This window comes from Helianthus annuus, chromosome 5 (assembly GCF_002127325.2).
Source record: "Helianthus annuus cultivar XRQ/B chromosome 5, HanXRQr2.0-SUNRISE, whole genome shotgun sequence".
Taxonomy (NCBI): domain Eukaryota; kingdom Viridiplantae; phylum Streptophyta; class Magnoliopsida; order Asterales; family Asteraceae; genus Helianthus; species Helianthus annuus.
In genome coordinates this window covers 38337720-38359688 of record NC_035437.2, presented here as the reverse complement: position 1 = coordinate 38359688, position 21969 = coordinate 38337720, and the positions used below count along the sequence as shown (strand labels likewise).

The window sequence follows — 21969 nt, the reverse complement described above, 5'->3', positions numbered from 1 at the left end:
TTAAATGATCTTTCTTCGGATCCATTTGATAGGCCACCTATTGCTAGTTATCACCCAAATCAAATAGATGACATAAGAAGGTCGTATCTTGTTAAAGGGGCTTTTCAACCGCGTAGTCATAAGTTTCCTGTTAAAGACTTTTCTGGAAAAAAAAGACGTTTTATTGTTAGTTGATTTAATGATTGTAATTGGTTAGAGTATAACATCAAAGCAGACAAAGTATATTGTCTATATTGTTACTTGTTTAAAGAAGATATTGGTAATCAAGGCGGAAGAGATACGTGGTCTTCTAGTTCTAAAGGCTTTAGTGATTGGAGTAAAAAGGGGTCATTAAAGGAACATGTTGGGAATATTGATAGTCATCATTCAAAGGCGGCACAAAAATGTCACAATCTCATGAATCAAAAGAAACATATGGATGAGAATATGAAGAAGTTGCCTATAAAGAAGAAATGGTTGCAAATTATTATAGATTACTTGGTTCTGTTATGAGTGCTAGATTTTGTTTAGAAAACTCTTTACCCTTTCGTGGCCATGATGAGTCGGAAGAATCTAATTCTCAAGGTATGTTTCTTTCGTGTTAAACTTGATTAGTACTAACCACCCGGAAATTGGAAAGTACACATTAGGGAACGCGAAAAGGTACAATAAATTGACATCGCCAAAGATACAAAAGGAGATTATTGAATGCTTTTCAAAGGAAGTAACAAAAAGCATTTGTGCAGAAATTAAAGATGACGTGTTTGGGTTGTTGGAGATGAATCCAGTGATGTTTCTTTGAAGGTGCAAATGGCTGTAGTTGTTAGATTTGTTGATAAACTTGGTGCTATTAGAGAGAGTTTTATCGGAATTGTTCATGTGAAAGACACGGCTTCTACAACTCTTAAACAAGCCATTGATGATTTATTAGCAAGCAAACAGTTGAGCATAAAACAAGTAAGTAATAAAATTCATAGTTTCTTTACATAGTTTCTTTACATTATTATAATAATCATTGTTTATTTTTGTTTAAGGTGAGAGGCCAAGGTTATGATGGTGCAAGCAACATGCGGGGAGAATTTAATGGGTTAAAAGCGTTGATTTTGAAAGATAACCCGTCTGCACATTACATCCATTGTTTTGCTCATCAACTTCAGTTGGTTATACTCGTTGTTGCAAAAAAACATGCCGGTGTGAAAACTTTCTATGAATTCCTTTCCATGGTTGTCACTACGGTTTTTGTCACGGCCCCCGACCCGGTTTGACCCGTTTCAGGAGCCGCGGGACAGGAATCCTGTGGTATTTCAATTTAGGCGACAGCGGAAGACTTTTTAAAACAGGATCTTTTTAATATTAAAACTGCTCGTTTTATAATATAGGGATAAATCCCATAATTTACAATAAGGTGATTTCCCGGGGAAATCTTTATTTCTCAAAACATGTTTCTTTATTTATTTACATTGAGCCACTTTTCTAAGCTTGTAGTGCTCCACGGCACTTTTCTTTGCTCACAACAGATCACCTGAAACATGTTTGAAAAAGGTTTTGTCAGCAGGGAAATACTGAGTGAATCATTCATTTTACTAAAACGACACATTTGTTATAATTCACAGTATTAAGAGCGATTACAATGTTTCTGATATCAAACCAACTACCCACGGTACTTTGTCACTCGACCCATTGGCCCACCTGTCCAATGGCGTCTGTGATTATGGTCATATCACCCATTGGCTGCCCCAATGGTGAAGATTATCAAGTAATGTATACAAAACCCCACATACCGTCTGTAATTTGGTGATTACAAATACTTAATCCCTGTAATTATAACTTTTAAAAATAACTTGGAGTTTTGTAAAACAATTGATAAAAAGAGAATGACTCACATTGCAGATTTTACGAGCAGAGTATAAGCTTTACTGATTAGCCTTCTAACCTAATTTAAATAAAAATGCACACACAAACGGGGTTAGTAACTAATTCAGCAGTTACGTCAATTCACGAGATTAAACCTTCACAACGATTAACAAAGTGCAATACTTAATAATTCAACGGATTCACAACGAATGACAGAGTAGATTCCGAGTTTGAACAGCACTCAAACATTCAAGTCGAAATCACGATGAATAACAAAGTATAAACTCAATTTGAGCAGCACTTAAACAATCCTTGGATAGTTTCAATCGATCGGACGTTGAATCGTAATAGCGATCGAGTTATTACCCTGATTGCGGCAGCACTTCGTGATTTGTGTGTGTTTTATAGTAATCAGCTAATATCTCGTAGTATATTTTGAATTTTAACGTTGAACAATCAACAGAATGCAAGTGCCAGGCCCCTCTATTTATACCCAAAATTGGCGCCTCCCGCTAGTCGCGGAAGAATCCGTGTCACGTGCCGCGTATCGCTTGGGGTGTCCATTTAGGGTAGGGTAGGTTAGTCACTGGTATAGGCCTGGTGAGTCGACAGTTTAAGAATTCTCAATTTAGACAACGTATTCGGAGGATAATTATCAGCTAGGGTTTACCCCCTCTGAGTTTTAGGGGCCCTGATCCTGATTCTGATTGTTCCGGAAATTTTAGGGTTTATGCAGAATTACTTGGGTTCTCAATTAGGGTTTCCTTAATAGTTAATTAATATACTAAGTATTAATTTTAGTGTGAGTTGTTACATCCTCCCCACCTTAAGAAAATCTCGTCCTCGAGATTTACTGGAATAAATGAGGGTATTTCCGCTTCATTTCTGATTCTAGCTCCCAAGTGTATTATTGTCCTCTCTTTGAATCCCATTTGACTTTGACTAGCATTAGTCGCTTGTGTTTGAGAAACTTGACTTTCTTGTTTTCTATTTGCAGTGGTTTTTCTAGGAATTTTAATTTTTCATTTACCTCCACATCTTGAAGAGGTACTACCAGGGATTCGTCTGATAAACATTTCTTGAGATTGGATACATGAAATACATCATGTACTCCAGCTAGTTCTTCTGGTAGTTGTAAGCGATAAGCTACTGGTCCGATTTGTTGCATTACTGAAAATGGTCCTACGTATCTTGGACTTAGTTTTCCTTTCTTACCGAATCATACTACTCCTTTCCAAGGAGAGACTTTCAAAAGTACCTTGTCTCCGACTTGAAATTCTAGTGGTTTGCGGCGATTATCGGCATAGCTTTTCTGGCGATCTCGAGCCGTTTTCAGTCTTTCCTTGATTTGAGTTATCTTGTCTGTGGTTTCTTGTACAATTTCTGGACCTGATAATTGACTTTCTCCTATTTCCGCCCAACAAACTTGAGTTCTGCACTTGCGTCCATACAGTGCTTCGAATGGAGCAGCTTCGATGCTTGAATGGTAACTATTGTTATAAGAGAATTCAATTAAGGGTAAGTGGTTATCCCAATTACCACCAAAATCAATTACACATGCTCGAAGCATGTCTTCCAGGGTTTGTATCGTCCTTTCACTTTGTCCGTCTGTTTGAGGATGATATGCAGTACTTAAATTTAGTCGGGTTCCCATTGCTTCCTGGAAACTAGTCCAGAAATGGGAAGTAAAACGACTATCTTTATCTGATACAATGGAGAGTGGGACTCCATGTAAAGATACTACTTCATCTACGTACAACTTCGCTAGCCTTTCCATGCTAAAGGTTTCCTTCATTGGTAGAAAATGAGCTGATTTGGTTAATCGATCCACAATTACCCAAATTGCATCATTACCTTTTCTGGTCTTGGGTAACTTAGTAACAAAATCCATTGTTATGAGTTCCCATTTCCATACAGGCATTTCTAACTGTTGTAGTAATCCTAAAGGTTTCTGGTGTTTAGCCTTAACTTGTGAACAAGTAAGACACTTAGATACGTATTCAGCTATATCCTTTTTCATTCCTATCCACCAGAAATTATTCCTTAAATCTTGATACATCTTATTGTTTCCTGGGTGTACAGTATACCTAGATTTATGAGCTTCTTCTAAAATCTTATTTCTTAATTCTCCCTGCTTAGGTACCCAAATTCGTTTCTTGTGGAATCTCCAAATTTCATCCTTTCCTTGCTCTAATTCCTTTAGGTAACCTTTCATTCCTTCAGAATCGTCCTTAATTGCTGTTTCCTGAACGTTCTTCAATTGTTTCATTAAATCTATTTGAAGATTTAATCTAAGGGCACGGACTCGCTTTTGCTTTTCATGATACTTACGACTTAAGGCATCTGCAACTACATTTGCCTTTCCTTCGTGATATTGGATATCGCAGTCGTAATCGCTTAGGATTTCCATCCATCTTCTTTGCCTCATATTTAACTCTTTTTGCCCAAATATGTACCTTAAACTTTTATGATCTGTGTAAACAGTAAACTTAATTCCATACAGATAATGTCTCCAGATTTTAAGGGCAAAAATTATGGCTCCTAATTCTAAGTCATGAGTCGTATAATTTTCTTCGTGCTTTTTCAACTGCCGGGAGGCATACGCAATTACCTTCTTGCGTTGCATCAACACACATCCAAATCCTAATTTTGAAGTATCACAATATACTTCAAAATCTTCTGTTCCTTCAGGTAAAGCTAAAATGGGAGCATTTGTCAATCTGTGCTTTAGAATCTTAAAAGCTTCTTCTTGTCTATGTCCCCATTCAAACTTAACTGCTTTACAAGTTAGCTTAGTTAAAGGCATAGCTATCTTAGAGAAATCCTTAATAAAGCGTCTATAGTATCCAGCTAAGCCTAGAAAACTTCTAACTTCCATAGCTGTTTGTGGACTTTCCAATTGGTGATTGCTTCTATTTTGGCCTTATTTACGTGAATTCCTTCGTGATTCACCATATGACCTAAAAATTGTACTTCTTGTAGCCAGAATTCACACTTCGAGAATTTGGCATAAAGCTTTTCCTTTCTTAACAAAGTTAAGAGTGCATGCAGGTGCTCGCAATGTTCTTCCTGACTTTTGGAATAAATAAGTATATCGTCGATGAATACGATTACAAATTTATCCAAATATGGTTTACAGATCCGATTCATCATGTCCATAAATGCTGCTGGGGCATTTGTTAGTCCAAAGGGCATGACTGTAAACTCACAATGTCCATACCTAGTTCTAAAAGCAGTTTTAGGTATGTCTTCTTCTTGTACTTTTAATTGATGATATCCGGAGCGCAAGTCTATCTTAGAAAAGTACCTAGCGCCTTGCAATTGATCGAAGAGATCATCAATCCTAGGTAATGGGTATCGATTCTTAATTGTAACCTTATTTAGTTCCCTATAATCGATACACATTCTCATCGATCCGTCTTTCTTTTTCACAAATAACACTGGTGCTCCCCAAGGGGATGAACTAGGTTGTATAAATCCTTTGCTTAGTAATTCGTCTAATTGCTTTTTCAATTCTAGCATTTCGGTGGATGCTAATCGATATGGTGCTTTGGCTATTGGTGTAGTACCCCGGAATTAGATGAATTCTAAACTCTACTTCTCTATCAGGTGGTAACCCAGGTAATTCTTCTAGAAAAACGTCTGGGTATTCTGAGACTATAGGGATATCCCGGAGTTCCTTACTTTTAGTGTTAATGATTACCGAAATCATATACACCATCTCTTGTTTTCTTGAATAACTAGCCAACTTCATTACTGAAATGAATTTCAGTGGCTTTCGAGGTCTATCTCCTGTAATTAAAATTACTTCTCATGTGGGAGTACGGATTTCTCCTTTTTCTTCTTTTTTTGTTATTCTGAATTCTTATCACAAAGGATTCGAGCATGGTTGGCTACTAACCAATCCATTCCTAACACTACATCGAATTCGGCTAATTTCATAGGTAACGTGGTTTGCAGAAAACTTATGACCTAGAAGTTCTATCTTTCCTTCTTGCAGGACCTTATCTATGTTAACAGAATTCCCATCTGCCGTTTCAACAGTAAAGATCTCCCTAAGGGTGGTTAAGGGTAAGTTAAGTGCTTGGAAGAATGAAGTATTGATAAAACTTTGGTTTGCACCAGAGTCAAATAATACTTTTGCATAAACGTCGTGAACTAAAAACGTACCGGCTATGATGTCAGGAATCAGTTCGGCTTCCTGAGTAGTCAATTGAAATGCTCAGGCGTTCTTCTTGGTTGTTCCTTCAGCTGGTTTGCTTTTATTATCTACGGCTTTAACCAATTTAGGACATTCTGTTTTGTAATGTCCTGTTTCTCCACAATTATAGCAGACTATGGTTTTCTTTTTGCAATTTTCTTCACTATGTCCTACCGATTTGCAAAAATTACAAGTTGCATTGCATCTTCCAAAATGTTTTCTTTTGCAATTCCTGCAGAACGGCGGGTTTGAGGATTGCCCTGTTCCTCTTCTTTTGAAACGGTTATTATTACCCGTATGAAATCCTTGGGTAATTTTCTGAGCTAATTCCTTCTTTCGATCTTCTTCTCTTGTGCGTACCAGTTCATCTGTTAGGGTATTAGCTAATTCCACAGCATCGTCAATAGTGCGTGGTCTCGCAGCTTTAACGATGTTACGGATTTCTCCGATTAATCCCCAAATATAACGGGAAATAAGTACCGGTTCTGGCGAAGCCAGGGTAGGTACCACTCTCGCATATTCGAAGAAGGTCGAAGTATATCCTCGACAGTCTACGCCTATCATACGATGACTCAAAAACTTATTGGCCATTTGTTCCTTTTCGTATTCGGGACAGAATTTTCTTTCTACAAGACTCTTAAATTCTTCCCAGTTCATTGCATAAGCCATTCTTCTTCCTTTTGCTTGTAGCACTGTGTTCCACCATTCTAGCGCCCTTTCTTTGAGTAGATTCGACGCATACATCACTTGATCTTCTTCAGCACATTTACTTATTGCAATTACTGCTTCGGTTTTCTCTAACCAACGCAGTGTTGCAGTTTCCCCTTCATTACCTGCAAATTCTGCTGGTTTACAGGCAAGAAATTCTTTGTAAGTGTAACCAGGCATTGCAGCTTTCATTTTCTTAGGGAGTGGGGCTTGTCGTGGTTCCTGATCATCATGATTGTTGCCTCCATTTATGCTGTTACTGCTGTTATCTTCCGAAGTACGTTTACTAGGAATTAATTGTTGTGGTTCGGCAGGTTTTTGAGCAGCAACCATAATTTCTGGAATAGCATTGGCTATCCCTTGAGCAACAATGTTCTCAATATCTTGCCTAGTCATATACTGATTTTCCTGATTTTGCTCAGATTGATTTACTTCATTAGCTGGTTCATTATTAGCATTTTCCATCTGCTAATTGGTATGAATTATTAGTATCTAATTATTGATAACAAATAATCACACAAAAACATATAAAATCTTAAAACACACATCTACAACCAAAATTATCGATGCCTCGACTTCTATTTTGTTTTATAGATTATATATGTTTCCATACACTCTGTTTATCTTACAATGTTTTATTTCCCATTTTACAGAGTTAGATTTTACTACTATTGTTATTATACAGACATACTTTCCACCCTCTTATCTTTTGGTTCACTGGCAGTTTTAGTAGCGACGCTCCCTCTCGTCGTACTTCCAGGAGATTTGTTCCCCCATTTCCCGGATCCTATTCCCTGTTCCTATCAGTTCTTCACCAAACTGTCGAAGTTCGGCTAAGTTTTCATAACTCATCGGCGGATTGGGGATAGGTTCTGGATCAAACTGCGGGAGGAAGGAATAAGGATTGTTGATCATATTTTGGAATTGCCAGTCATTTGTCCACTATTCTTCCATTTGGCCTAAAGGTCGTGTGTGGATTAGTGGGTCTGGAATAGATGGTTCTAAGTTTATTGGGAGTTGGGCTGTGGCAGGGTAAGAGTAGAGATTATTGTTGACAGGTTCTATGACATCACAATTTGACAGTAGACGGTCTATTTCGTCTTGAAATGTGATCTCCTCAGGTTGTTTAAAGCTTTCTCCGATCTCGATTCCCTTTTGCTTAATATCTTCCCTTATTTCTATCTCTGCTGGTTTGGAACTCTCTCCGGTCTCTATTTCTTTTCCTTTGCTCACAGGGTTTTCTATTTTAGGAAGTTTCCTAGTGGCTGGATTTCTCCTGCGTACTTTCCTCCATCCTACATATCTTCTTCTCTTTTTAGGTTTTGCTTTTTCCAGCGTTGGAGCTTGGAATTCCAGAGGTTCCTCTATATCAGCAACATATCCAGTAAAGTCGTGGGAGACTTCAATTGGTACTGGGTAGAGGTTGAGATTCTGAAATGCTTCAGATAGCTCACTCATGCTGTGTAGCATATATGCAAAATGCACAAAAATGCTAAGTTAAAACTTTGGAACAAAGTTTAACAAATAAACATTGAAGTTTTATTGCACACTACTTTGTACAAAGGATAATAAGAAAGAAAACACACTTGGATTTATTTATTTACTGGGTAGTAATTTTCTACTAGACCAGGCTTATTGATAGTTTAGAGGTTTGCATTTTCTGCTACGGTAGCTCTCATATAAAGATTTGCCCATTTTTCATCTAATTGGTCTTCCCAAGGTGGATTATTGCCTAATTTCTGGATTTCCGGATTAAACCTCACTTTCTTGGCTTGGGTTTTCTTTTTCTCTTGACCCTTTCTAAGAATCGAATTTCTTTTCTCTGGGGTAAGAGGATTTTCATAGTTTGCCTTACGGACAAAAATCCCTTCTTCTAAATTGGCTGGATATTTGGAGGAAGAGGTTCCCTTTTCTTTAGGTGTACTATCTAATTTGTGGTAGATAGCGGTAAGCTTTTGTTTACCCATACTGTAATTTTAACAAATAAATCAGTTAATAATTCACAGAATAGTAATCAGAATTCCTAAGTAATTACTTAAATAGGCTTAAAACAATGAGCTTAAATCAGTAAGCTTAAAACAGTAGCTCTGATACCACCTTTTCCTGTCACGGCCCCCGACCCGGTTTGACCCGTTTCAGGAGCCGCGGGACAGGAATCCTGTGGTATTTCAATTTAGGCGACAGCGGAAGACTTTTTAAAACAGGATCTTTTTAATATTAAAACTGCTCGTTTTATAATATAGGGATAAATCCCATAATTTACAATAAGGTGATTTCCCGGGGAAATCTTTATTTCTCAAAACATGTTTCTTTATTTATTTACACTGAGCCACTTTTCTAAGCTTGTAGTGCTCCACGGCACTTTTCTTTGCTCACAACAGATCACCTGAAACATGTTTGAAAAAGGTTTTGTCAGCAGGGAAATACTGAGTGAATCATTCATTTTACTAAAACGACACATTTGTTATAATTCACAGTATTAAGAGCGATTACAATGTTTCTGATATCAAACCAACTACCCACGGTACTTTGTCACTCGACCCATTGGCCCACCTGTCCAATGGCGTCTGTGATTATGGTCATATCACCCATTGGCTGCCCTAATGGTGAAGATTATCAAGTAATGTATACAAAACCCCACATACTGGCTGTAATTTGGTGATTACAAAGACTTAATCCCTGTAATTATAACTTTTAAAAATAACTTGGAGTTTTGTAAAACAATTGATAAAAAGAGAATGACTCACATTGTAGATTTTACGAGCAGAGTATAAGCTTTACTGATTAGCCTTCTAACCTAATTTAATAACAATGCACACACAAACGGGGTTAGTAACTAATTCAGCAGTTACGTCAATTCACGAGATTAAACCCTCACAACGATTAACAAAGTGAAATACTTAATAATTCAACGGATTCACAACGAATGACAGAGTATAGTCCGAGTTTGAACAGCACTCAAACATTCAAGTCGAAATCACGATGAATAACAAAGTATAAACTCAATTTGAGCAGCACTTAAACAATCGTTGGATAGTTTCAATCGATCGGACGTTGAATCGTAATAGCGATCGAGTTATTACCCTGATTGTGGCAGCACTTCGTGATTTGTGTGTGTTTTATAGTAATCAGCTAATATCTCGTAGTATATTTTGAATTTTAACGTCGAACAATCAACAGAATGCAAGTGCCAGGCCCCTCTATTTATACCGAAAATTGGCGCCTCCCGCTAGTCGCGGAAGAATCTGTGTCACGTGCCGCGTATCGCCTGGGGTGTCCATTTAGGGTAGGGTAGGTTAGTCACTGGTATAGGCCTGGTGAGTCGACAATTTAAGAATTCGCAATTTAGACAACGTATTCGGAGGATAATTATCAGCTAGGGTTTACCCCCTCTGAGTTTTAGGGGCCCTGATCCTGATTCTGATTGTTCCGGAAATTTTAGGGTTTATGCAGAATTACTTGGGTTTCTCAATTAGGGTTTCCTTAATAGTTAATTAATCTACTAAGTATTAATTTTAGTGTGAGTTGTTACAGTTTCAGCTTCTTGCAAACGAAAAGATATGTTAAGAGAGGAAAAAAAGGCGAGAGTGGAAAAAGAGATACTTGAAGGTGAAAATAAAACGGGTAAAGGTTTAAACCAAGAGGTTTCCCTAGCACGAGCCGGTGATACGCGATGGGGTTCGTATCATAGAACCATCATCAGTTTGCTTAGATTGTTTCCGGAAGTTGTTACCGTACTTCAATATGTTAAAGTAGATGAAGATTGCAGTCAACAACGGATAAATGCAAAAGGTATTCTATCCTATTTTAAAAAACTCGAGTTTGTTTTTTATATGCATTTGATGGGAGATATATTAAGTTACACAAATGCTCTTTCAAAACACCTTCAAGAAAAAGGTAAAGATTTATTAGAAGCGGCCAACTTGATAAATGGTACAAAAGGAGCATTAAATGATTTAAGATAAAATGGGTTTGAGCCGATGTTGGAAAAAGTGACTTCCTTTTGTAAAAAATATGACATTACAATGTTGGACATGACGGAAAGTTATGGTAATCCAAGAAACCGAAAGAATGTCATTACAAATCGACATCATTTTGAAGTAGACATTTTTAATGAGGTTTTGGACATGGAAATTCAAGAATTAGGAAATCGATTTAGTGAGGTAACAACTAGTTTGATAAAAAAATATGTCGGGTTTAAATCCTTCTAATGGTTTTTCTAAGTTTGACCCATCGAAGATGTTGACGTTTGCTAAGATGTACCTGGATGATTTTAGTACACAAGAAATAGGGAGTCTTTTGGGTAATATTGAGTCATTTCGTCACACAATAAGCGATGATGATAACTTTGAAGACTTGAATGGAATAAATGATCTTGCGCGTGTTATGGTTGAAACCGGAACACATAGTTCTTGTCCTACAGTTTATCCGGTAGTTAAGCTAGCTTTGCTTTTACCGGTGGCAACCGCAACCGTTGAAAGATGTTTTTCGAAATTGAAGCTTGTGAAGACGGATTTATGCAATCGAATCGGTCCAGAATTCTTGAACAATGCTATGGTTTGTGCGGTCCAAAAGGATTTTTTAAGTGAAGTAAAAGACGACGATGTGATGGAACGATTTCAAGCTATGAAAAAAAGAAGAGGACAAATCTATTAGGTATTTGTTTTACTTTATTTTATGTATTGTTGTTTTTTTTAATATTGTATGATTGCATAGTAATTTTTTTTTTTTGGATACCCCTGAATTAATGTTCTAGTTCCGCCACTGGTTTTAAGACCACCATACAGGTTGCGATCTTGCGGTTTAGTCATGTTAATCATTGCAAATGTTGATGTCGTCGGGTTTTTTTTTTTTTGTTATTTAAACGAACAATATAATATTTTTTTTTTTGTGAATCATATTTCAATTGTTTTTTAATGTTGATGCTATATTTATAGAATATATTCCACATGTATATGAGGATTTCAGTTGCGTGTCATCAAATATTTGTTGCTTGTTATGGGAGACATACGGGTAAGGAGATCAAAGTAAAATTTAGGGTTGTGGTAAACCAGTAACAGACCTGAATCGGTAAGAAGTCTGAACCATTAAGAGCCAGTATAATGGTTAGTCGTTCAGAGACAAATGTCTGTACAATTCAGATTAGAGGTATTAACCATTCAGACTCTTAAAATGCTTAACCATTCAGAGACAAATGTAAAAACCATTCAGACATCTGCTCGCAAAACAAACAATCTGAACCTTTAAGTGCTGAACCAGCAAGAGGTCCGAATCATTAAGAGCTAAACAAACAACCCTTTCAAGACATGAGAAAGAACTAATTAGATGGATAGAGAAATGTACTTTTTTTAATTAATCTTTTACAGTTATTCCTTTTCTTTTGACTGTTAATATTTTTAATAAAATGTCAAGATGGGTTAACTCACAGACACTCTTGTTGTCTTGGGTAAAATTCTAAGCATGAAGTAAATTAGAATTTATTTGATTTAATTTAATTTAAGAGTATATAAGTGTTACTATTAAAAAAAATATATATAGAAAATTTGGTTCTCATTTATAAATTCGCATGCACATATATATCATTGCTATTATAGATCACATATATTTATGTCCATGTAAACCTTATAACAGGTTGAAATTAAGTTTAAGGAGAAGAGATGTCAACCATTTACTTAAAAAAGACTAAGAATTTACTTTTATGACCAGTGGCGGATTCAGGAATCTTTTTCACTGGGTTCACTTTTTTGGATACTCCAATTTCATATGACTGAACATAAAAAAGTTTCGGGTCGGTTCGACAGTTCGGATCGGGTAAGGTTCATCACATAATAAAAGTACGATACAATAATGAAAAGAAAATCATCATTAAAAATTTTAAAACACATAATATAAAATACGATATTCTTTACAAATAAAAAAAACTACCTCTTAAACATTAGAAACTTGTAAAGCAGATACAGTAAAAACTGCAAAGAGACATACTTCTTCTCCATCTCAGGAAGGTCCATTTTAGTGTATCTTTCCACTACAACCTACACAAAACAGTATCAGATCATAACAATTCGCATCAAACGAGATGAAAACTTCATCACTTAATAAGATTCTTCAACACCGCTTCAAACAATTTTCAACCAAAAGTATAAACAGAATCACTAACAACGAGATAAATCAATCATAACAAAACGATATGAAACCGAGAGTTGATTAGCATGTATGTTGTAACCTAATTCGATTTGTGAATTAATACAATACTGAAACAATTAAGACAAAACTATACGATATCAAGAGTTAATTAACCTAATTCGATTTGTGAATTCATACTGAAACAATTAAGACAAAACTATATGATATCAAGAGTTAATTAACCTAATTTGATTTGTAAATTCATACAAAACCGACCCAACGACGACAAAAAATTATGAAATCGAGAGTTGATTAAATAATATAGAGTAAATTTGTGTGTATATTGTAACCTAATTCGAATTTTAAACTCATAAAAAGCTGAATCAAATAAAAAACGGAACAAAAATTATTAAAATGTGCCTCACACGGGATTTGAACCCGGGTATCTTGGGGATAATGACGCAGACATAACCAGTGGGGAACCAAGGCTTTTTTGTTTATGGGTTCCCTTTATATTTTACTTATGGGTTCCTTTTCAGTTTATTATATATATTTACACTAAAAAATAAAAACCGAATAGGTTCCTGGGAACCCGTACTTTCTTAATAGGTCCGCCCCTGTTTATGACAAAGAATCTCTAAATGTATCTAATTATCTATTACGGTGTATGTGCCACAAATCACACTTTAAAAGAGAAGAATATCATGTCATTTGTTGTCGACACAAGACTACTTGATGAACGCCCCTTGTTACAAGCCGCGTGAGAGCGCATTAGAATATTCCGTAAGCGGGTATAAAAAACAAATATACATAGATTAATACATGTTTAAACATCTTACCTAGCATTTGATCAATCAACGTTATAAAACGCGCAACGAGTGGCTCCGAACTACTAGGGGATTAATACAAGGCAATTCCGACACCCAAAAATCATTTTAAACCCACAATCAAGGATCAAATTTGAAGGATCAACGTGTATTCTCTTCAGTATTAAAGCCTTCGATATGATTTTTCTTTTTTACCATATTTACGTTGTGACACATTGTGAAATATACTTATTATGTTTATGAAAATAAAAATAAAAATATAAATATGTGATACAAATACTAAATATAAATACTTTTATGTTCGTATCCTACATTCTAAAGCATCAACAATAAATGTCCGAAAGTTCAACCATTGAAAGAAAAAGGAAAAATAGTGAACAAAAAGATAACAATAGATATGTACGATCAAACCATGGATGAAAGATGTTAAATAAGGAGAAAAGAGCATGTTTGGTTAGCTCAAACAAAGTCAAAGATGAAAAACATTTAAAAGTTGACAAAAAAAAAAAAAAAAAAAAGAGACGTTTGATGCTTGCTCTGATAATAAACAAACTATTATGATGGTTTGGTTAGCTCCAAAAAGTCTATTCACTTGAACTCAAAGCAAGGCAAGTATACTCTCACAAGTCAAAAGCATACCTTTTGTAGAAGACAAAAAATGTAGGATGAGGGTTGGGATTGATTGGTACAAAAATCACCACCGCCACAATCAATGTAGGATGACATTTGAGATGGAAATTTTGGTTATGAACCCAAAGAACACATCCTGAAAGAAGGCCAAAATTTGCATTTGAATTAAAATCTTGTTCACTTTGGCCTCGGTACAATGTGGACATTGTCGCAATTGATTTTGGATGGATTTTAATAGTTTGGTTGAAATGATGTGACACTTGATTATTAGTTGGTTGTTTTGAATGATTGGTTCACTAAGGGTGACATACATTTAACATTTTTAATACATACATTGAAGTGTTTTTTTTATCAAATTTTAGTGCTTCCTTAATTTTTTAGCTTTAGCACTCGAAAATCAAGGATGTGTCTAGATTACAATTGGGAACAAGAACAACCAGAAATTGATAGAACACTAATTATTAGTTACTAACAATACCGTATTACCATTACAAAAATAAAAGACAGACACAAATGTCTATTTGTTATTTAAATACATGTGATTTTTAATTTTGTTTACAGATATTCGCTTTTGCCAAAAAAAAATAATTGCATGTTGTGTGAGACTAGGCATATTGGGAATATGATTGCTCGTGTACTCTATGATCTATACACAATTACTAGAAAAGGGGAAGCAAATGAGTTGGGGGACGTTATGATGAAAAAAAGTTATTTTAGGGTTGCATGTGCGTGTAACACGGGTGACCACTCACAATTAATTGTCTCAAAAAGCCTCCTCCATAGGGGTCCTCTTATAATGCTAACAAATAAAATGAAATATTATAACACTGATACATAGTATACCATGCTATAGTTAATTTCATAAGATTGCTTTTTTCACTCGCAAAGGGATGAGACATGTCATCAACGGGTCTTCCACTGCAGCGCATTGGTTGTTTCCATCTCAATGAAGGCTTGGCCCGGGGTTTTCCCCGGGTTCGAGTCTAAGGTGAGGCGCAATTTTACCTATTTCACGAGGTTTCTGCGCATCAGAGGTGTGCTACGCTTTCTAGCGGTGGTCGAGTAGTCGGCCTTTGGACATAGCTCCGAAAGGGTGGGTTTACACGTGGAAAGCAGTTAGTCGTTAAAAAAAAGAGACATGTCATTAACTTCCGTATTTGATGATCCAACCACATTATTATGTTAAATGAAGAAAGAATAATCAATTTTCATTTTAAAATTCTTGAATATACATGTGAACTTACGCTTAAGAAAAAGATTAAGCTCGTTTATGCTCATGCAGTCTACGCTAATTCTAGTTTCTTTTAACATCGCTCATCACTTGAAAATTTGTATTTTTTACGGTAAATTAGTATTGGGAAATACGGTTTTGTAGAATTTAAACATCAATAACTACGACTTGAAACATTGTTTACTTTAATATACAAGTCTTAACCCGTCTCTTTTATAAAATAGGATAAAATAAGACACCGTAACTATGAAGTCTTATCATAATAGAAGAGAGTGGGTGGGGAAGGAAGATTAAATATGAGGAGACCAATGAGTAGACAGAGACAATTCATTGGAACTCAAGTTGATCAAACTGTGATCACTAAACCTGTCCTACCATGCACGTGTGCCTCGTCAGCCATGAAGGAGCCCCTAATCTTCACCTCACTACAATGCAATAATTCAAATTTGTTGTTCTCTTTTGGTCCAGTCTATTTTTATTAATTAATATTGGATTCATTATGAGATGATAATGTTTGTTCTTTTTTTAAAGAAAAGGTTTTGATTTTTGTCAACGACTGATATGTTGTTTTGTTATCACGTCAAAGAGCAACCACGGGAAATTAATCATGAATTTATGAAATCATTCCAAATTAAGTCATAAATTCTATCACCCAAACAATTTAGTGGAAAAGAAAATATCAATTGGATAAGAATATCTCAAGTTTATAAACTAGCTTCATAATGGTGAGTTTGGGTTTGTTATCAAACACAACTCATATGTTTACAAATTAAAGCCCGTTTATATCTTGAAGGCATGTTTGATGAGCATTATTTTTATTGGTAAGATTATTGATAAACCCTCTAAATTAAGTTAACTTAAACATCCCCAAAGTATCATGGATTAGGAAGACAAACGAAATATATTCAAAATAATAACTCACCCGATTTGTGAAACCAAGGATGGGGTTGGGGAAGAGCTAACAATAAATTATGGATGTGATCGGCACGGTACGCATAACCGTATCGGTACCGAAAATACTGGTACCGAGTTTGAAGAAAACTAGGTACCAAATATATTGGTACAGTATCGGTATTTTGGTACGATAACCGCTTTATAACCACTTTGTTTTTTAGCACTCGTACAGGCACTAAATAGTAAAATCAGCACGAGTACCAGCATGTTGAACCTATAAAAGAACAAATGATTGCAAAAGCCAAAATTAAATCAATACATGAAGATCAACTCCCAAAGATAGTGAATCTTGAATACTAACAGAAGATCTATTGAAGACCTGAAGGATCTGTTTGAATACTTGAAAGCTCTATTTATGACAACACGTAACTTTAAGGTAGAAACCTATTTATTTCACTTTTATAAATCAAACCGCACACTTTTATTATTTGATGAACTAATTATATTTTATTTTATTCATATCGCATTGAACCGGCCCGAACCGTTTGAACCAAAACACTTGTCTCGCGTGTCGATTTAACCCACTCGCGTAACTCGAAACTTAGAACCGTAGCATAAATCTTATACATTCATTATTATTGATTTATTATTCATTTAGAGTAGTTGTTTAAAAAAAAGGATATTTACATAAAATATAATTGTAAATAGCAGCCAATAAGCTGCCATTGCAATGTTTTTCCCTCTCCTTTTGTTTTGTGATGTGCACCACGACCACTACTAAACCAACCTAAAACCCCAGCCCAACATCCCCATTCGGCCCATGTATACCCTTTCTTTACGTAAAACTACATATGAGATATTATCTCAAATCCTAACCTCCAAACTAGAAATGTGCGACCATTCCATCTTTCTCATTCTCTGTTGCCATGAACAAGAATCCGAGCCAAGGGTTCCGGAAGCGAGTCGTCTTTGATTATCCTACTCTCTACTTCTTTAGGTAACTAGACTCCATTTTTTTGTTATATTATACGTGCTTTTCGAGGATCCGATCGAGTTGATTATGGCTGCGTTTAATCAATTTAGTTATTCATGGTTGCGTTTAATCGATTACGTATGGTAGTTTGACGATATGTGGTGTTATGTACGAACATGATCGTTTAACGTGTATTGTTACGGCCATCCAGAACTTGTTAATCTATATATATGTATGTATGTAAATTAAAGCGTAGGTTACATGGAGTTATGTGGACACTAACCGGTTGACGATGTCGAGTATATATAGATGATCTGTGAATGCATATGTGTTATAGATAAGTGGTTACACGCAACTATTAGCATGCAACTGTGAAGTATGATGTTATGTATTATGATGGTAGTGATGCTAGATGTTGATTGTGAAGTTCATGCATAGGACTGAATATATATAAAAGTTCCGACTCGACTTCGTTTTAAAGCCATGAAAACTCATACCCGAATCCGTGTATTATGTGACTATGTAACTGTATACGTGTGTAGACGTGTTTGTCATGGCCGGCCCTGAGGGTGGGCGGGGAGGATCACCGGCCAGGGCCCGATATTTTGAAGGGCATGTTTTTTTAAAAAAAAGATTGATATGTATATGTAAAAAAAATAATAGGGTATACCTATACAAATACCAACATAGGCCCCCTTACAAAACTATTTAGGTTTAGATTAGTTATTAGCCCATTGTCATTAGGTTTAGACCTCCCAATACCCAATTTCGTTAAGGCCTAAGGGCACCGTTTTTTCGAGCTCGAACATGGTACACGAATTCTCAGGGCCGGCCCTGGTGTTTGTAAATGTAACCGATTGTACATATGTATTCATGGGTGAAGTGTGGGTGTTCGGATATGAACATGTATGTGTACGGTATGACATGTAGGGTTGGTAGGATACATGAAAAACAATTTAAAACAAGTAGTGTTTCGTTCAGTGATTTTCTGCAAAAAATGCGCCAACTTCCGCAGTCTTTTTCGGGACTTAAACTTATTGTAACTCTATGTTTTCCGAGCCTAAAATCAAGTATTCGGAAGTAGCTTTCAAGCAGCAGTGAATTCATACTCTTCGGACAGGTCTAAGAATTTTTAACGGATTAAATCGCAAAACTGCTTTAAGCTGTCATTTTCTACAGAAAATGCAGCTCTTGTTTCGTGTCATAACTTGGTGTGTATTTATTGTTTAGACATGAAATTTATACTGTAGATGCTCTTAATTGTCTGTGCAAACCTCCAACTGGAATCTTGTCAATCGGATCAACGTAGATTTTTAAATAAATAATTCAACAAACAGGGTCAGATTACGACGAATCTGATCACTGTTGGGTGCAAGATTTTTCACGGAAAATTCGTAAGGAGTTTCGTCACCAAATTTTTACACAATAGCCTATGCTCCGATTGACACGTCCTGTAATTTTTTGGGAATTTTTCTGTACACGAACTATTCTTGATAACACTCTGAAAACTGTCCGAAAATGCACTATTTTGCTGAATTTTATTGAAGAGTATTTTGAACCTTTTGTGACACTTGTGTTGTCGCTAAGCTATGTCGTGATAAATGCATGCATGATAATTAGCATTGTATGATAAAATGTGCTACGTGCTAGATACGTGTAGGATTCGTGTTTCCGCGTGAGCACATCCACTAACCCTTAAACGGTAATCATGGTAGGACGTGATTGACCGATTCCACCTCGCGTATTTCTTTCCATAACTTAATCTGCCGAGCTAATCAAAGGTGAGTTCACACTTTTCTTAAAAGCATGCAATTCCCGGTGGTTTAAATGGAACAAACAACAACTATCCCCCTTGGGTGGGATACAACCTGCGTATTCTTCTTGGGTAGAATACGTACAACCCCGTCCCCCTGGTGAGGGATGGAAACCGTTATTTATATTACATGTCTTAAGCGGACTAGACGGAACTCTATCTGAAAGTCCTCTCTCATTTTTATACCGATTAATCATAGGGCCAATGGCGAACGAGTTATTAGTTAAATAACGCTATTAGGTTTGACAAGCCTCACACCATGCCGCAGAGGACAGGAGTGGACTAATATACTTGGCCATTTGGTCAATGATGATAGACATTGACTCGGGGCACTCAAGATAACTACAGTCAGTAGTCGGTATGGTACAAAGTAAATTATAAAGAACAAACTAAATTAACAAACTTACGTTTTTGGAACAACACTGAACAACTGTGAACTCGCCAACTTTATGTTGACACGCTACTGCATGCTTGCAGATCTACAGGTACAGCTACGGACGGACGTTGCAAACGGATGGAGTGTGTGTGGTTTGGAAAATGGTACGTTTTGTACATTTGTTTAAATTGTGATTTCTAACCGTAATAAGTTTATTATACATTTCCGCTTCAAACATGAAGTACATTTAAAAAAAAACTTTAAAACTAAATTTTCTAATTGTACAATTTGGAATAATTTACACATTTTGTAAATGGTTCAAAATAATTAGTGGCTGGATCCTGGGCAGTCGCACGTCTCGCGGTAATACTCCGCATGTGGAAATTTTGAGGGTGTGACACTGTTAGAGAAGAAAGAAGTTTTGTTAGAGGTTAAAGCTCTGATGAAAAATAAAGCACTGATGAGAAGACTAAACATCTGTTTAGGCCTAAACAGATATTTAGTATCAACAAACAGAGGTTTGCCGCTACAGACATTAGAACTACAATAGAGTCTGTAAAACAGTTGTTGAGTGTCTTGGAACAGATGTTGGGATGATCAGATGTTTCTAACATCTAAGAATCTTCTCAGTTAGGAATGTTAGATGTCACTCTTAGGGTAATGTCAGCCCTTGTGACTAACAGATGTTTGTACTTACTATAAATAGATATCGCCTGTTAGAGATCTATTCCTAACTTTCACACATTCCATTTGTACGAATAAATATTAGTGATCAGGTTGAGAGGGAGTGATAGTCATATCTTGTAATCGTAATCATTTGATTATAATTGAAAACACTCATTGGCGGACCCAGGAATTTTGCACTTACTATAAATAGATATCACCTGTTAGAGATCTATTCATAACTCTACACTGTTTCATTATAAACATACACAAATACACATTCGGATCCTAACAATTGGTTTCAGAGCTAGATCACATTAAATTTGATTTAACAATCAATATAATACAGAAAGATCAGCTCACATAATTGATTTCCAACTTGTTCATTTAATCGAATTACTAAGTTAAAGTATCAATTTCATTAATGTTTTTGAACACACTTTGTTTTTCAAAAGATCAAAAGGATGTCTATGAATAATCACGATCCTCATAACACTAGTTTCAGTAACAAGCCTCTGTTGCTTGTCAGATCTGAATAAAATATCTAGCAACGTCGAATGACACATGTTCTAGCTCAACAAAACCCTTGATGTTAGAAGTCCACTATATTCAGACCATATGATCTGTTGGTACCAAGTACCGAAGACCCAAAAGTTGAAGAGCCAAAGAAATCGGAAAACTATTCGGAGCAAGATTCTCAAAAAATTGAGTTAGATGCAAAAACATTCAGTATTGTTGTTATGGCTCTACTAAATGAAATCTATGATGGATTATTACACTGTAATAGTGCAAAGGATTTATGTGGTGCTTTAAAAGAACAATTTGGTGGAACAGAGGATATAATTGAAAACAACCGTGAAATTCTCAACCAATAGTATGAGACTTTTAGTCATGTAAAGGAAGAAACATTGACTCAATAATTTGAGAGATTCAATTGTTTGATTAGGTCATTACCTGAAAAATGGGACACTATTGTTATTGTCATGAGACAACACAAGGAGTCAAGGATATGACCTTGACACAACTTCACGGTAAGCTCTTAACCTATGAAAGAGAGCTTATCCAAAAGAAGAATCTCTATGCAACTGGAAAGTGTCTGATGATTATGTCTTTGGCAACACAAGACTTTTGAGTCAAGAAGAATCATGATCTGGAACAGTATATGATCAGGGTTATGATCATATCATTGACATATCCACTAGAATTAACTCTGATCAATTATCTCTAAACTTTGCTTTTATAGCAAATGGTGATGGTTAAAAACATGATAACCTGTCTTTTGTTCTTAATGATTACAGCATATTGATCCCACTAACTTAGAGGAAATGGATATTTTGCATCAATTAGCCGTACATAGTGTTAGAACAAATAACTTATGCAAAATAATTGGTAGGAAGTATCCAGTGCTACATGGATGGTCAAGGGTATGGTTGGATAAATTCAAGATAATATATTACAAGTGTGATAGATTGGGTCATTTTGCTAGGTAGTGTAGAAGTCAGTCAAGTAATTCTGCACCCATGAAAACCTATCCAAATCAAAGACCTCAATCTAGAAATCAACAACACTCTTACCTCAATCTAGGGAGTGTAGAAGTCAGTCAAGTAATTATGCACCCCTTGACCTAGTGTTCAAAACACTTCACATTTTGCTCAATATTTAAGCCATGACCATATGTAGTATGTCCAAACTACTGT

The 21969-nt window shown here is 35.9% G+C and overlaps 1 protein-coding gene across 1 annotated transcript; it reads left to right on the top strand.

Moving 5' to 3' along the window:
- The first annotated feature begins 789 nt into the window (after positions 1-789).
- On the top strand, positions 790-10707 carry LOC110943224 (zinc finger MYM-type protein 1-like). Its single transcript, XM_022184976.1, has 3 exons — positions 790-936; positions 1014-1170; positions 10277-10707. The coding sequence occupies exons 1-3, from the start codon at positions 790-792 to the stop codon at positions 10705-10707; spliced, it is 735 nt and encodes a 244-aa protein (XP_022040668.1).
- Positions 10708-21969: the final 11262 nt, after the last annotated feature.